Source organism: Megalobrama amblycephala, linkage group LG21 (assembly GCF_018812025.1).
Source record: "Megalobrama amblycephala isolate DHTTF-2021 linkage group LG21, ASM1881202v1, whole genome shotgun sequence".
In the NCBI taxonomy this organism is placed as follows: Eukaryota; Metazoa; Chordata; class Actinopteri; order Cypriniformes; family Xenocyprididae; genus Megalobrama; species Megalobrama amblycephala.
Window position 1 is genome coordinate 17,863,113 of NC_063064.1, and position 18,435 is coordinate 17,881,547.

At 35.1% G+C, this 18,435-nt stretch overlaps 1 protein-coding gene across 1 annotated transcript in view; it reads left to right on the forward strand.

Moving 5' to 3' along the window:
• The window catches only part of LOC125256403 (receptor-type tyrosine-protein phosphatase H-like), a 73,778-nt gene extending 57,483 nt beyond the window's left edge, over nt 1–16,295 (forward strand). The window contains exons 14-23 of the mRNA XM_048172389.1: nt 2,355–2,451; nt 2,554–2,598; nt 2,961–3,042; nt 3,444–3,534; nt 4,159–4,232; nt 4,309–4,446; nt 4,711–4,833; nt 6,797–6,957; nt 7,112–7,247; nt 15,780–16,295. Of these exons, the coding sequence (XP_048028346.1) occupies nt 2,355–2,451; nt 2,554–2,598; nt 2,961–3,042; nt 3,444–3,534; nt 4,159–4,232; nt 4,309–4,446; nt 4,711–4,833; nt 6,797–6,957; nt 7,112–7,247; nt 15,780–15,932 (1,100 nt within the window). The 3' untranslated portion in view covers nt 15,933–16,295. The remainder of the gene's footprint in view (nt 1–2,354; nt 2,452–2,553; nt 2,599–2,960; nt 3,043–3,443; nt 3,535–4,158; nt 4,233–4,308; nt 4,447–4,710; nt 4,834–6,796; nt 6,958–7,111; nt 7,248–15,779) is intronic.
• Nucleotides 16,296–18,435: the final 2,140 nt, after the last annotated feature.

Genomic DNA, 18,435 nt, shown 5'->3' on the forward strand with positions numbered 1-18,435 from the left:
CTGGTTATGCTGGGTGACAATGCAGTGAGGAAAGGAGATGAAATCCATTTCAACAGCCTTGAACACGAAGCTCTCTGGGATGCTCCTGGAGCACCAAAGGGTCCTAAAATCTGGAACACGCAGATGAGGCCCTGACTTAGGTGCAGAAGATCCTTAACAATCTGAAACATGCAGACGAAGGAACCTTGACGTGAATGTTTGCTCTCCTGAGATTAACCTTGTTGCTAATGTCTCTGTGTGTCTTCTGCCTCTCTGGGCCAGACACTCAGAACTTGGTCAATCCACTTTTGTCTCTCTGGAGTCGTTATTGTCCCGCTGGACAAAAACTCTGAACGTAGTGTTTGTTAATGTCTCTTTCCTCTGTTGCTACCTCACAAGTGTAGACTCAGATCATGGGACCTGTTATTGTCTCTCTGGACGAACCAGAGGCTCAGAATGGTGTTGTATCTGTTAGTGTCTCTCCCATTAAAGGACAGACTCAGAACAGCATATCTGTTATGTCTCACTTGATGGAAGACACATAACAGCAAATGTATCTGTTAGTGTCTCACTGGATGAACCGGAGACCCAGAACGGTGTTGTATCTGTTAGTGTAGTCCCATTACAGGACAGACTCAGAACTTGGTATATCTGTTAATGTCTCACTCCTCACAGAGTTGACACCCAGAAGTTGTTGATCTGTTTGTCTATCCTTCGCCTCAGAACAAGAATGTACCTGTTAATGTCTATCCCCATACAGGACAGACTTAGAATGGTTGCATGTATGTTAGTGTCGCAGCTCGTTGACTGGGGCTCAGAACAAAAGGAGTGTCTCTTGAAAGGGTACCTTTATCCCTTTCCGATGAGGAGGATATTGCAATTTAGTGCTTCTCCATTCAAGTGGTACGATTGGCTACTGACATCAGAGGGGACACACACAGTGTGGCCCACTCTTTTCCCCCCTGTGGAACTCATTTACATAAAAACGTACATTGTACGTTATTTTAAAATGCAGTGGAGTGAAAATTTCAAATCAAAACGGTGATTCGTACAAAAACCAACGTCATAACATACCATATATTCACATTTGTCTGTTCAGGCAAAAAAATGAACATGCTTTTAGCACCACTCAGTGGACATTTCACATTGAAACTGCAGTGATATGTACGTATTGGTACCCACAGGTATGTTTTTCTAATGACACTGGGTTGGCTGTTCCCTATAAAATTACATAAAAATTCAAAATTATTTTATTGTAAATTTACAATTATGACACAAACGGCCGGTTTCACAGTCAGGATTAGGCCTTAGTTCAATTAGGGCATTTAAGTAGCTTTTATAAACGTTCACTAAAAAAAAAAAAAAACAACAAAAAAAAAAAACAAAAAAAAAAACATTACTGGTGTGCACCATTAGACAAGACAATGGCATTGACATATTTTAAGATTTGTCAGTATAAGTTACTTTCAGTTAAAACAGCTCAAACATGCATTTTAGTCTGGGACTATCTTGAGCCTTGTCTGTGAAACCGGGGGAAAAAGTTAAAATTATAACATACTTAGTTGAAATTATGATTTAAGTCAAAATTATGATTTAAGTCTTAAAAAGTGAATTATGACAATCAAAATTATGAGATTAAAAAGCCATAATTATGACATAAAATGTCGAGATTGACATAGAAAGTCAAAATTCTAACATAAAAAAAAAAAAAAAAACATTATTATGAGATAAAAAGTCAAAATGATATAAAGTCCAAATGGACAAAATCAAAATTATGATCATAATCAAAATTATGACATACAAAATTGAAATTATGATTTAAAACATTCAAATTGACTTAAAAGCTATAATTATGACAAAATGTCAAAATTATGGCATAGAAAGTCAGAATTATGTGATAAATTGCAATTACATATATCAGAATGAGATTAAAAGTTGAAATGACATTCATTTCCACTTCTAATTGACCTATGTCATATTTTCAATTTATGTCAAAATTTTTACATCAATTTTTTTTTTTTAATTATGGAGGAAATGGGTTTCCATAACCATGAGTCAAACAGCCTCACAAAGTTATATTTAGGTTAGAATCAAGATCAAACATTCCTGCAAGAGTTTGACAAATAAATTGTATTACAAAAGAAAATTGTTCCTTGGCCATCTGCATTTGGTCATTCCAATGATGGGTCTCCATATTAACAAACTGTAGTAGATAAATAATTTCTGCCTTTAAACCCCCTCAAGCTTCAGTTGCACAGAGCTTAACCTTGTATTTAACCTGCAATATTCCTGATAAATCTTTGAGATATTAAGCTGTGACATAGCTGACCAATGTATAGAGATGCTCAGTGTTTATTTCTTTCTTTGTTCTGCAGGCGTTATAGCAGGTGTTCTTGTGTTTTTCCTGTTGGTCATCCTTATTTGTGCTGCAGTCTATTGGTGGCTTCGCTCTGGTTCTGCAAAGCGAAATAAGTATGATTTTTATTTATCTATTTATCTAGGATTATGGGTTTCTTTTATAATAAAATGCAACAGAAGCTGTATTTGTGTCTCTAATGTCTTTTCTCATTTTAGAAGCCCCAAACCAGTGGAGTTAAAAGTGACTAATAAAAGCTACAAGTATGTGTGATGCTATTATATTGGAAATTAAAGAAGTAGCATTTGAACACTCAAGTCACACTTAAAGGGATGGTTCTCCCTAAAATATAAATTCTGTCATAATTCTGTCATCGTTTACCCTCATGTTATTCTAAACCTGTATAGTGGAACTTATACAGTAAGAAGATATTTTAAGATTTTTTTTTTCTAAATACAATGGACATAAATGGTCTCCAAAACTGTATGTATTGAATATTTTATTATCTAATGCAATTTCATTCAAACATTTTTTTAAGTGTGCCTTAAGTGTCCACATGTTTTTGGGGCCACTGTATATGATGTAATTTTAGTATAACAACAAACAACTGTGAAATGTTTTCCAGACTGATTCCTGTGGATACATTTCCTGAACATTTTCGAAACATGAGTCGTGATGAGAATAGAGGTTTCAGTCAGGAACATGAGGTAGGGTTGAGCAAACATGAAATATATTGCATGTCTACATCGGATACAAGCGGCGATGTGGTGCGACACAACAAATCCCCGACAGTAAATTGATGCCTTGTTCTATTTATGACATACTAAGCACTCGCGATACTTCTCATAGAAAGGACAAATGGATTTGCAACAGTCTCTTTGTCGTGTCCAGTGTAGACAACTTCTAGCTGTCGTGGCACAACTCCGGTCGCATCCGGTGTAGACACGATGTAAGAGTTCAATTTTTTGTAATTTTTATCTCTGCTTAGTTTAAACAAAGTATTCAAATACTGAAAACGTCTCAATGCTTATATGTCAGAATCATTAAGTTAATTTTGAATGTTTACAGTTTTTGTTGAGTATGTTTTTATTGATTGTGTTTTTAACAGGACTTGAGTTCAGTTGGTATCGAACAGTCTAGTGTTGCGGCTTATCTGCCTAAAAACAAGGACAAAAACCGATTTACAAATATTTTACCTTGTGAGTCTTTACACACACACACACACACACACACACACACACACACACACACACACACACACAGGTTTGAATTGTGGGGACATTCCATAGGCGTAATGGTTTTTATACTGTACAAACCGTATTTTCTATCCCCCTACACTAATCCTACCCATCACAGAAAACTTTCTGCATTTTTAATAAAACATTGTTTAATATGTTTTTTAAAGCTATTTTAATTACAAGGAATCAGGAAATGCTCTCATAAACCACGGTTACATTGTAATAACAGTGTAATACCCATGACATTATACAAATTTATGTCCTCATAGATCATATAAAGAAGTACACACATGTTTTATGGGGATTTTCCATAGACATAATGATTTTTATACTGTACAAATGGTATATTTTATCCCCTAACTCTAAACACAAAACTTTATGCATTTTTATATTTGCAAAAGAACATCATTTAATATGATTTATGAGCTGTTATCCTCAAAAAAAAAAAAAAAAAAATCCCCATAAGGTAAAAAATTACTGGCATTACTAACTTAGCATACCAGGACCACACACACACACACACAACATTACCACATAATTTTCCCGTCTTGGAAAAAGTCATTTTATCCTTCTCTCTCTCTTTAGATGACTCCTCTAGAGTGCAGCTCACAGTAAATGATGAGGACGATTCTGATTATATCAATGCCAACTACATGCCTGTAAGTTGTACAATATATACTAGTTAACATCAGCTGTAAAATGCCCCTGGTGGATTGATGTTTATGTGCATATCAGGGATACGACAATGCAAGCAAACAGTACATCGCTGCTCAAGGTCCACTGCCATCCACAGTCAATGGCTTCTGGAGAATGGTCTGGGAGAATAGGTCACAGGCCATCGTCATGGTAACAAACTGCACTGAAAGTGGAAGGGTGAGGCAATGTTCAGAATACTGCTTAATGTAGTACACAGCGATCACTGATTTCTATTTTTTTTAAAACAGTTTATGAAACTGTACATCATGTAGTGAACAGAATTATGCTACATTCTTGTTGCATTATGTTTAACGCAATGTTTGCGTATCTATTATTGTAATAATAGTGTTTTACACAGAGTGGTCTAATTCTAAACATATGTATCTGGTGCAGTTTATTTATTTTAACTCTGATTTAATTTTTCTGATTGAACTCCTCCAGATCAAGTGTGAGCAGTACTGGCCACTGGACTACACGCCGTGTGTCTATGGAAACCTGGTTGTGACAGTGAAATCAGAGAATAAAGCTCCAAGCTGGACTCTGCGAGAATTTAGTGTTAAAAATGTAAGCTATTTCTTTCACTCTTTTTTGTGACAACAAAATTAAACAGTGCAACACGCCAGACTGCTGAAAGTAGATGTTTTCTGAAATGATTATAATTATTAGTGTTTTCTGAAGGGCCAAAAAACATTTGTATTTACTTTTTTTTTTTAATCCAAATTCTTCTTGAGAATTCTCCTGTTTTTAATTAACCTCATTCTTCATCAGTGGTGGGGAAAGTTACTTTTAAAAGTAATGCGTTACAATATTGTGTTATTATCTAAAAAGGTAACTAATTGTGTTAGTTACTTTTTATGTTACGTTACATTACAACGTGTCTACTGATGCCTCGTTCTATTTATGACATACTCCAAGCACTCGCGATACTTCTCATAGGAAGAACAAATGGATTTGCAACAGTTGCATTGTCGCGTCTAGTGTAGACAGCTTCTACTGTTGTAGCGCAATGCGACGTGTCGCGTCTCGTCACGTTCGGTGTAGACACGGTGTTGCTTTTACTTTACTTTTTGTCAATAAGGTCTCATTTGTTTACATTAGTTAATGTATTAACTAACATGAACTAACAGTGAGCAATACATTTGTTACAGCATTTATTAATCTTTGTTAATGTTAATAAAAATGTTCATATTAGTTCACAGTGCATTGATATTAACATCAACTAAGATTAATAAATGCCTTAGAAGTATTGTTTATTCTTAATTCATGTTAAATAATGTTAACAAATGAAACCTTATTGTAAAGTGTTACCGTTATTATTTAATTATTGCCGGTTTGCGTCAAATTCTGAGTTTGAATTTAACATTTTTTATTCATTTTGAGGAATACTGAACCACAATGTTTACACGGCACACATGCCTCTGCCTCTTACTCCCGATTTCTCTCAACATGGGGACAGAACAGGTGTCAGTCAATAAATGGAAAAACCATGCATTACTTGTTTGAAAATGCAACTCACATATTTTGTTATAAATTTAAACGTAAAGTACTGTAAAAACGAACTTAAAAAAGTAAGTTACCTGGTTGCCTTAAAATTGAGTTCATTGAAACTAAAATTGTGAGTTAATACAATAAAGGCAATTGGTTTAATCAACAGAAACTCAAAATATTAAATGGATTTGACAAAAGAAAAAATGTTGTCATAACAAATCATGAAAAGTAATCTGATTATGTAACTTTGGTTACTTGTAATATTACCCCCAACACTGTTCTAACAGATTTTAATACAGTCCGTGCTAAACTGTGCTGCTAAAACTGATACTGTATGTTTAGGGATGTTGTTAAAAATAAAATGCTCATGAGAGAAAAATGAGACGCTCATTCTTTTTTCTCATTATTATTTAGTGTGACTGGGTAGGACAAAGTTCTGTTCACCAAACAGGCATCATTGATGTGTAAATGTGGATGTATGCGATTTTCACAAACTTGTCAAGGTTTCACAAGCTCTTTCAGCCTTAAAATGGTGATTTGTGAGGAAGTTTTAAGTTCCAAAGGTTATGTTTTTAAATTATATTTAACTATTTTATTTCAAAAGATAAAGAAAAATCTCATTCCCTGTGATATGGGTCACTGTAATTTTGCCAAGTAAGACATGTTCCTGGATTAACATAATTTGTTGATCCTAGAACAACATTCTAGCCCAAAAATTTAGTCCAACCTAACCATACTCATAACTTATACCTAAAATCAGAGGGAAATGAGAGGTGAATAACACTGATGTAGAAGTAACTAACCCTGGGTGTAAGCGTAAACTTGGCATAAACTGTAGAATTGTCCCTCAAATCTGATTGGTTGATTGGAATGTTGTTCCAGGATCAACATAGATGTTGATTTAGGAACATGTTGTACTTGGTGAAATCATATTCAGCTTTTGATATGAGACCATTAACTTATGTATATAAACAGAAAGCATCAATGGGCAGGTAACCTTAAGACACAATCTGTTTCTGTCTATTTTTGTACATAATAGAAAAGCACCTCTGAGACACGAACAGTGAAGCACTTCCACTTCACAGCATGGCCGGATCATGGTGTTCCCTCTGGCACAGAGGAGCTAATCCAATTCAGAGGACTCGTCCGTCAACACATAGAGAGTTCCTTCTCCGCAGGGCCAACAGTCGTACACTGCAGGTGAACACTACACACTTTAAAACCCAACTCAAACATTAACTTGACACCAATAATGAGTCACACTGATTCAGATAGCTGACAGCACAACATTATTAGACAAACTACTTGATTAAAGCAAATGTTTATACTCATCTTCATTCTCTCCATACTCTAGTGCTGGAGTGGGCCAGACAGGTACGCTGATCGCACTGGACGTTCTGCTGCAGCAGCTGGACAGAGAAAAGGCAGTGGGCATTGCAGCGTTTGTCCAGCAAATGAGATTGTGCCGGCCACTTATGGTGCAAACTGAGGTAACACCATTTTAGTCCATGATGCTACAGCCTGGTCTCATTGTTAATACGTAACTTTCAAAGACACAAAACGTACATTTTTGTACGTTTTGAAAGGTGCTAAAACGTACAATACTGACGTAATTATGGCACTAAAACGTAAAAATACTTACGTTTTTACAGCGGAAAAACGTAAAATATTTACGAATCTTTCATGTCATAAAAATCTATGTATATTTTCCCTTTTTATCATTTTGTAGATAAATTGTATGATCTCTAAACCCCACCCCGAACCAAAACCTACCCATTTTATACAGAATGTTAAAAGAATAAAACATAATGGACAGAAATGTGTAGGAAAATGACAATTTTAGTAAAAATATCATATTAAAACGATATTTTGAGCCACTAATCCTACACCTACCCCTAAACCTACCCATAACCATTTCTTAAAACGACATACTGTTATATATAAAAGAATAACAGACAAACAAGTGTAATAACAATAATTTATTTATTGCGAAAATGTCAAAAGTGGTACCAGAAGTAGTTCAAATGATGATGAGTTCCACTTGCAGTCCTCTCTGGCGGTAATAGTTTTTTATAAGGTACAGAGCAGAATTTAATTTATTAATCCGTGAAATTATGGATCCGGCTTCTCTCCTTTTTTTTTTTTTTTTTTTTTTTTTATTCAAAGAACAATAACATACAGCATGTCATGAAACAATATCAAAAGGAAGAAGAGAAAAAAAGAAAAAAGAAAAAAGGAAAAGAACAAATTACAACAAATAAAACAGGGAGCCAGGGGGAAGTAAATATAAAAGTTCAAAACAATACAAATCAAATAAACGTATTATAAAGTTCACAAGCTTTCAAAGTTCTTAAAGCTTTCTTGTTTAAAGAGTCTCTGATACTGTCAATATATATAGATATTTCAGTCAATAAGATCATAAAGTTTGGTTTCTTATTGGTAAATTTACACTTATGGATGTGAAATTTTGTTAACAATATAATTAGATTTATTAGGTAAAAGCACTGTTCTTCTTTATCAGAATAGTCAGTAAAGCCAAAGAGTATGTTTTCCCACAAAAGTGAAAGAGATTTTAAACATTTAATCTTTTCGTTAATAAATCTTTGAACCTTACACCATAGTGTAACCGATTATGTACAGTGCCAAAATAAGTGCAAGGCAGTTTCCTCATGTTTGTTACAAAATATACAATTTACATTTATTCCTTTTTTAAATTTTTGTAAATAATGATTTGCTGGATAAAATCTGATCCGGCTTCCAAGGCGCGCACTCATTTCCAATGTCAATCCACTGAAACACGGCATGTCGCAATCTGTGACGAAGCAGGTGAGAACCAATGAGCGTTCGATATAAGTGCCGTAAACCATGTTGTAAAGTTTCTCGAGGATGGCGCAGGCGCACTGGCGCTAACTTTCAAATTTGAATTATAACGAGCGCGAACTTTGACTGTGACGGTCGCTGCTGCTGAGAAAGAAGATGAAGATCGATGGATAAACATTTATCTGAATTTGGATCTGTTCCTTATAAACATATGGATTGTAAGGATATAGAGTACAGCAAACAATTAAAATGGATGTGATTTGTGAATTTATGTTGTGCTTTGGTGTATCTTATGGTTGTATTGTCAGTCGCTGTGTAACGGAGGCCAACAGCAACTACTAGCTGGCCTCCGTTACAGCTGCATAGGAGAAAATCGCACAGCAAAATATTACAAAATGGTTAAACAATTACGGAAATTTTATTCATTTTAAGGCTTCAAAGTGTAGTTTCGTTAAACATTATGTAATCCCCCGAAACGAGTTTGCAGCACGAACAGAAATTTTATTTTCTTATTACGTAGATGAGTAAACTGCTTTCAATAAATTCAACTAAAAACATGTAGGCCTATTGATATGACCATTGAATACAACCGATTTAAATCATTAAAGCCACGATTTTAATATTAATACATGGGAATTCATTCATATAAATTAACACTTTACGTTAGATGATTTACGTTTTTATTGCTGTTAATACGTAAGTATTTACGTTTTAGTGCTATAAATACGTCAGTGTTGTATGTTTTTGTGTGTATGAAAATGTAAGTAAATGTACGTGTGGTTAGAACCACACTTTACGTAAATACACACGTATTCTCATGAGATCACGTTGGATGCTAACATTTCTTGCAGTAAGGGGTTTATTTAGCCTGGGTGCCAGCCCGAACCCCGCCCACAATATTTTTTGGACGGGAAGTTCGGTCTGGACTCGATCCATAGGCCAATTTCACACTTCCGGGTTTTTGGCTTCCGGAACGATCCACGCAGTGTAAAAGTTTTTCCGGTTACACTGATAGATAGCCTCGATCAGGACCAGCTCGGGAATCAAAGTCGTTTTACGAATTAAATGTCATGAAAATGTTTGAACGTTCTTGGTGAATTATTGGTGAGACTACAGAGCTCTCATTAAGAGCTAAATTTAATAAATAATTTGAAGTGATGGCGGTTAAACTGGTTATATTCTTCGTGCCTGTTTGGCGCGGCTGTGCATATCGTGCTCCATGTGCTGTAAAGACAGTGCCTGCGTCTCAAAGTGCATACTATCCATCCTAAATAGTAGTCTGTGTGTAATATTCAGTGCTATTTAGGGTGGATAGTATGCACATTGGGATGTATAGAGTGCTTTTAGCGACGTGCTGGGGAAATGATCAGCTGGAAGCTCCCTCAAGCAAGCCTGATCCTCTAATTCATGAAACAGGACCGCTCGCACCCTGATATTTCTGGATATAAACACTTCAGTCTCGCATTCATTTTCCTGTCGTCATCATCTTAAAGTGTGTATTATGCGAAGTATTATTGTGCTGTTGCAACATTAATGCAAAGACTGTTGTACAGTGTGGTGTTGGAAATTAGTTATGTCTTAGTTTAATAATTTTAATCGATCAGGATTAGTTATAGCATATGCTTGAATGTGGGATGATGCCATATGAGATTACATGCTATATATTTTTAAAATATATTAAACTCACGACAATATTATGTATCTCGATTTTATATCCCCCATTAAAGTACATATTGGGAAAGTATAAAGTATATATTATTCATTTTAATGAATAAGTTATATAAATAATGTTCGTCGTATGTAATACGATCGGGGAAATTGATGAATGAGCTGCGTAGCCTTTACTGTATGACAGCTGGTGATATAAATCCACCTGCCGGTAAATTCGAGCAACATCTTAGCGGCCGTACAAGCTACAAACCAGTAGAAAATAATTTCTTTGTAGATTATACAAAAGCGACTTGGAAAACAGACAAAACAGAAAAGGTAAGAAGCGATATTTGAGAAAAGAGCATATCAATCTAATAGCCGCAGACGCATAGCGGAACTAACTTTACCCTGCGTCACGTGATTTCCGATTCTTGTGAAAAAGGCCTATTGTGGAGTAATTATGCTCGGCTCCCAGAAGGCCGAGCCAATCAAATTGCCAGGGCGGGCTTTAATCGATGATGGACAGGCTATCTGCGGTTACGTAACCACCCACGTCATCAAAGAGCGCTTGGGGAGTTTGATTGACAAGCGATCTAACCAATCAGAACACCGCATCCGCCATTTTGTCCGACAAAGCAGTCAGGAGTTAGAAGATTAACATTGGTGGAGTTAAACTTGAAAAATTGTGCATATTGACGTCTTTCCGCGTTTGAAACAACATTCATTCTCATGTTCATTCATGTTTATTTGATGCTATAAATGGACTAGTAGGAAGAGATGATCAGTTAACGAGCCTCTTGAGCTGAGGCGCTACAGCAATCTGTCACGATCATGGTCACAACACATTAAAGAGCCACAAAACGGTTTTTATTGTTTTAATTTTTTTAATAACTACACAGTTTGAAAGCTGGGACTTTGTTTAATATCATAAGTAACCTGCTCTGTCTCGTCTGTCGATGTGTTGTCAGTTTCCTCTTTGCTCCGCGATGTATTTTCCACTCTGTGTGGCGTGACAGCGCCACGGCTTGTCGGACAAAGCAACAGTAACTAAGGGGGGCGAGTCTTTGCGAAAGGTCAATTAGTTTACAACAATGATGGCTGTTGTTGAAGAACTGAGATGTGTAGATTCCGCCATCGCGTCCGTTATAGAAGATATCGACAGCGCATTAATTTTAAAAGAGGAACAGAGGACCGCGATCAAGGCATTTGTCGATGGGAAAGATGTCTTTGCCGTCCTTCCTACGGGATTCGGCAAAAGTTTGATTTATCAGCTGGCCCTGATGGTCGCTAAGAAGAGTTCTGTTGACAACTATGCGTCTCTCAACATACGTCACTTACTCTGTAGCTCTGATTGGTTGTAGGTCTATCCAATTGAGGTCTTTCCTGGATCGGTTGAAATACGCCCCCATAATCAAAGCCCAATGGAGTAGTGATGGGAAGTTCGGATCATTTTACTGACTCGGACTTTTGAGTCTCGTTCAACAAAATGAACGAATCTTTTTTCGAGTTATTTAGTTCATTTAGTTCATTTTAGCAAAATGTAATTAAAATGTTACGTGTTACTTCCCCAACACATCTACTACTTATGCAAACGTTGATCCCACTACAAACAATACAAAACTACAATGCTATAAGATTCAGAAATGATTAATTCATTACCTGGGTCTTCAGTTTATGACAAGCTGATTAAGCTCACCTCACCTCTTGTCTGACAAGTCTTCGGGTTTAAGTCATTCCTTAATGACGTGACAGGCAGTCCCATGCTAAACCAATGCAGTCTGAGCCGGAAAGGGAACTGATTAGTTCATTTCATGAGTCTTTCGGGTTTTTGAGTCGTTCCTTAAACACGTGACAGACCCATACACTACGCCAATGCATTCTGAGCCGGAAAGAGAATTGATTAGTTCTCTTCATGAGTCTTTCGGGTTTTGAGTCGTTCCTTAATCACGTGACATACCCATACGCTATTTCTGACATTTCTGTCACTGTTTTTGTTACTGTTTCTTGAGGATCTGTGGTGTGTTATTATAAATAAATAAAGCCCTGTTATAAATAAAATATTGATTAATTTATCTTTTTGACTGTCTATCTGTAAATAAACACTAGGCTATATAATAATATAATAATCCAAGCCTACAATACAAAGTATTTATAGCCTAGTTTGTTCATTTTTACTCCAATTTTGAGTTTGCTGTTATAATAATTGCTTTCCCTAGGCAGACTTGACATATTGGTCTAATATAAGAAGATTGCTCAAAAAGGACATAATGACATAAATTAAAAGCAAATAACATTTTGAATTTGAATTATTAATGTTAGTTTAAAACATCAAGGTTATGATAACTTCAGCTTTAACAGTTGTAACACAAACTCAAACAAAACTGGAGAGTTAACGTTATTTACTAATAAATATAATGTGCTTGGGTCACACAGCATAGTGTATGGGTATGTCACGTGATTAAGGAACGACTCAAAAACCCGAAAGACTCATAAAAAGAACTAATCAATTCTCTTTCCGGCTCAGAATGCATTGGCTTAGTGTATGGGTCTGTCACGTGATTAAGGAACGACTCAAAAACCCGAAAGACTCATAAAAAGAACTAATCAATTCTCTTTCCAGCTCAGAATGCATAGCGTATGGGTCTGTCACGTGATTAAGGAACGACTCAAAACCTGAAAGACTCATGAAATGAACTAATCAATTGAATCATCAGGTGAACTACTTCTAGCAGTACAGAACCTGTAGAATATTGCACATGCGCGACTGAACGAATCACCCCCCGAGACGACTCGTTCTTCCCGAGTCACATTAAAGATTCGTTCAAAATGAACGAATCGTTCAAGAACGACACATCACTACAATGGAGCAGTATCAGACTCATATTCTGACTAGAATTGAGTATGACCACGTCAGGCTAGGGTTTATTGGCAATCTGGCAAGAATTGGATCTGGGTGTTATTATTATCATGGTGATTATTATGATAATGTTGAATATATTTCCATTATGGCTAACATTCTCCTAGAGGATACAAACACCTTTAAAAAAAATAATAATAAAAAAAGTAATAAAATCAAAGCCATTTATAGAGTCTGAAAAACAATTATCAAAAATGGCAGCTGTGATCACCAGAATTTTACCTTAAAAGAAAAAAGGAATGTATATTTTTAACTGAATATATCATGAAATAATGCTACAATTATTTAAACTACTTAACTAGCTACTTGAACTTTAAAAATGTGGTAACACTTTAGTATAGGGAACACATATAAACTATATACTACAACTTTTCCCATAATAAACTCCTAATTTACTGCTTATTAATAGTTAGTAAGTTAGTTGTTAAGTTTAGGTATTGGGTAGGATTAAGAATGTAGAATATGGTCATGTAGAATAAGGTATTAAAATGTGCTTAATAAGTTTGAATAAATAGGCAATATTTATAGTAATATGCATGCTAATAAGCAACCAAAAGACCCTAAAATAAAGTGTTACCAAAAATGTTAATGTACTAATATTTAGTGTGTTTTTTTCTTTTTCGTTTTAAATTGATAAAAAGTTGCCTTTGCAGCACTCATGCCAATAAGTTCAGCTGCTGTATAACACAATTTACAAAAAACTAAGCAACATGAAATGAAAACACTTTAAAGGGGTCATGAACTGTGTTTTATAATGTTTACTGGGGTGCACTCATGATGTTAGTATGCTTTTTACATCAAAAATTGTCAATCTAGAAAAAAGGAATTTTTCCTACCCTGATTTTAGCCATCTTATTTAAACGTTGTTTTAAGGGGCGTGAAAACTTTTTTTTTTTTTTTTTTACTATTACAGCTCTTGAGGTTAACTAATGAAAAGTGTTTATCATAGCATTACATTTAGATCTGTGGCATTATATTTAGATCGTGGCATGAAAGGTTGCAGTGATGAACATTGTAGCCGATCACAGACATGTTGTTGAGTGCATGAAAGATTTCTGTACACTAACAAATGCTTCCATCATAACTAACAGTGCAAACGCGATTCGGTGAATAAAACGGGAGTTTTGGCGTGAGTCCAAAACTCAGTCACTGATAAACTTGCGCTGTTTGATTGACAGCTCCAGCAATTTTTAAGGGAGTGTTCTTTTATCGTTTTCTATATATAATTTATAATTCTGTTTGCAAAGCCTGCACCGAAATGCGATTGAATTACCAAAGAATCCATAGTGAAATGTACCGAATACAAATAAATAAGACATACACGTTGAAAATAAATAACCATATTCCTAGCATTAGGATCATTTGAAAGGTAATATTATTTTTAGTCCTGTATCACTCTTCTCTCCTTGTCATCTCACCAACCCGCCAGTGGGCGGGTCTAATGTTGAAATGATAAAGTAGGTGTTGATTTCTTCTGCAGAGGCAGTGTTTCATCTATCTAGGTCATAGATGGGCACCTTCCGGGACGAGTCGTTCGCTGGGTCTGGTGTCAATAAAAGCTTTTTATTGGACTTAAAAGGAAGTTTTCAGTTCTGAAACTTACAGGATATTCTTATAATACGATGACCTCTTATATATCAAAAGCTCAAGGAAAAGTTGATTTCTCAATTCATGACCCCTTTAAATAGTAATTAAACAAATATAACTATATGAAAAATACAGAAACAAATAGGTCAAGGCAGGCAATTCAGGTAAAACCCTACAATTAAAGTGCAACTTTGCCGATTAGCAACTCGCTTTATATGGTTATAATGTCAGTAGTATATGTAAATGAACAATGTTTACTCGTTCTCCATGTTACATGGACCGAGAAATTCACGTTTATTCATCAGTAAAAGTCCACTTCCAGCACACAAAGCAAACTTCTACATTTTTGCCCACAGACAGTCAGATTCATAGAGCTTTATTAACAGAACAGTTATGACTGAAAATTGTAATGTATTATGTCTACTCTTTAAACAGCAAAATGGAATATATGGCAACAACTTTCTTACCTGTACATGATGTTTGGCATAAAAAATGTTAACTACAAACAGTTTTTCAGATATTCTTGCACCCATGAATAATACAAATCGACACCATAATGACTAAAAGTTTACTAAGAAATATTTCCTACTAAAGCAAGGTGGTTTTGACTCTGGTAAATGTATCCATAGCAGACTGTTGGGAGTGGCCTTGGACAGCAACATGCCCAGTGCATTATGGCTGTTGAAGTTTTCCTACCTATTTGGCAAAAGGGAAGACTATAGCCTTCTCAGTTTTTTTTTTCTCCAGTCAGGTAGCACCGATTTAAGTTTCCTTTAAGTTTTTTCGACTTGACAGCAGCTCCTAGAATTCATAGCAAAATGCAGTAATATAGTACATATTTTTCTACAAGCGTGGCAGCAGTTGCTCTAACCGGGTTCTCAAGGCATGCTTCTTTTGATTATGAGTTTGAAGGACATTAAAAAAACACTTTGGTATAAGGTTTAATATTATCACTTGGAAATTAAGACTAAGAGATGTGTATCCCTGTATGGCAGACAACTTTCACTCTCTTCAATTGTCTTATGCTTCTCCTCTCTGTCTCTTACAGTCTCAGTACGTGTTCCTGCACCAGTGCATCATGGATTCTCTGCAACCCAAATTCGTGGCTAATTCAGAGCCTCTCTATGAAAACTCAGACGTGATCTATGTCAATGCAATAGCGTTAAGACAATATGAAAACGTCAAATATGAACAAAAATAAAAGAACATCTTAAAATGTAACATTATTCACATCTGGTTAGCAAAATAGTGTTCTTATAATAACAACGTAAGATCAAAAACAGTCATAGAATTTGTTAGCACAATCTTGAAAACCACAGTGGTGTATTTTCAGCATGACTTTCAAAACATTAAATGAAATATTTCACACCATATGTACATTTGTTATTATAATTAATTTATTTAAAATAATAATAATAATATTAATAATAATACTCCACTGCTAACAGGACTGAAAAATAGTAGTATTCTGTGCTTAAGCTATAAAGCACTAACCCCCGGTTTCACAGACAAGGCTGAGAAGGCATATTTTAAAATATCTCAGTGCCATTGTTTTGTCTTAAGATACACACCAAAAATGTTTTTTTCTTTTTTCTAAGGCACGTTTATAAAAGCTACTTAAATATCCTAAATAAACTAAGTCCTAATCCTGGCTTAATCTAAGCTTTGTTTGTGAAACCAGGCCTAAGAGTTTACCATTTAAAGTTTACTGCCAGTCTTTATTCATCTAAATATCTGTGTATATAGCCTTGTTTTTTATGTTCAATTTTTGCTTGAGCTGTACTTAGCGTTGCTTTTTTGCACATTACTTTTAAAAAAGTAAAAGATATTTGCTATTCTAAAATTGATATACAAGAGGGTCTATTTAATTTAACTGACTATATCAGTTTAATTTTATTTGTTTTAAGATGGATGCTAAAAACCACGACCAACAATTAAAGTATTTTTCCACTATATTTTTCCATTATGCCAGAGACATGTATTCTTAGCTGTCTGTTGCTTAACAAGCTTTAAAGGAATAGCTCATCTAAAGACAAAAAAATGTGTGATATATTTATATCAGGGTTGCCCATTCCTGTTCCTAGCCCTAACACCCGTAATTATCAAGTGTTCCTGAAGATTATGGCTGCATCCGAAATCACACACTTCCCTGCTATGAGATAAACAGTATATGACAAAAGAAATGTCCAAATTTACAGTACTCATAAAATAGTACCCAGATGAACTACACACATTTATACTTTATATAACATACTTTTTATTAGCGTTTGTGAAGTAATTATTTATTCAAAATGAGTACCTACTCAAAGTATGAGATTTAAAATGTTAACTACAAAGAGGTTTTTCAGATTTTCTGTCACAGCATTCTCTCCATATTTATGAATCTTTGTATTTTTTAGCCACTGCTTACAATGCGCTGGATCCTTCACTGGCAACTGAAAGTAACGAACTTCTGCTAAATGTTTAATCTTTGACATCTTGCACCCAGTAACAATACAAATCAACACCATTATGACTAAAAGTTTGCTAAGAAGTATTTCCTACTAAAGCAAGGTGGTTTTGACTCTGGTAAACGTATCCATAGCAGACTGGTGGGAGTGGCCTTGGACAGCAGCATGCCCAGTGCATTATGGGTGTTTTCCTACCTATTTGGCAAAAGGGAAGACAACAGCCTTCTTTCTCAGTTTTTTTTTTCACTTATTTCCCAAAAAAAAAAAAAAAAAAAAAAAAAAAAAATGAAATCAATGTCAGTATGTCACAAAAGAACTGCTTCCAAATTCACAGTAGTTGACAAAATACTATATAGAACATACTTTTTTTTGAGCTGTTTTAAGTACTTACTCAAAGTATGAGATTTTGGACACAGACCAGGTGTGTTTAATCAGAGTTTGAGAAGAACTTCACAGGAAGATAGATTTCCAGGAACAAGATTGGGCACCCCTGATTTAAATCATTTCAAATCTGTATGTGAAATAGAGAATGATATTTGAGAGCTGCAGGGGAAGGAAAGATTTGTTTGTTTGTCATGGTTACTGTGAGCTGCTGTTGTATGAAAAGATCAGAAAAAGATTCTTCATTCTTCAATTTCTTAATACGTTTGTATTCCACAGAAAGAAAGAAAAAAACACCAGATTTTAGGGTTAAGGAGCGGTCAGCCATTTCAGTCATACTTAAGTCACTTTCAAATTAGGCATAAAATGTATGTTAAAAACCCTGCAAATTCATGTGACCAACTTGAACCCATTGCAAAATGTGCACAGAAAATTCCAGATCATGTATTGAAATTACTGTATTTTGCCCATGAAAGTTTAGAGCAATGGAGTTGTTTGATGGGAACATTGTTCTGGAACTACCAAAGGACGTTTGTCTGGGAACATGTTGTGCTTTGGTAAATCATGCGAGTTATGGGTTTTGGTGTTTGCCAGTAATGTGATTTTTTTTTTTTTTTTTTTTGCACTGCAAGTCACTTTAGTAAGAACTGAAATTTAAGCACTTAACATTTAAATCAATCTGCTGGTAATATTGTACAAATACTGAGCTGTCCTAATTAAGAATACTATATTCATAAATATACTCAAAGCAAAAGTCATGGACTAAGGGTACGTTTACACGACAACAATGCACTACAAACAAATGATTTTTTCTTCGCAGTTTTGAAAAGTTTTGCGTACAGATGACAGCATTGTCAAACTGATCCCTGTTCA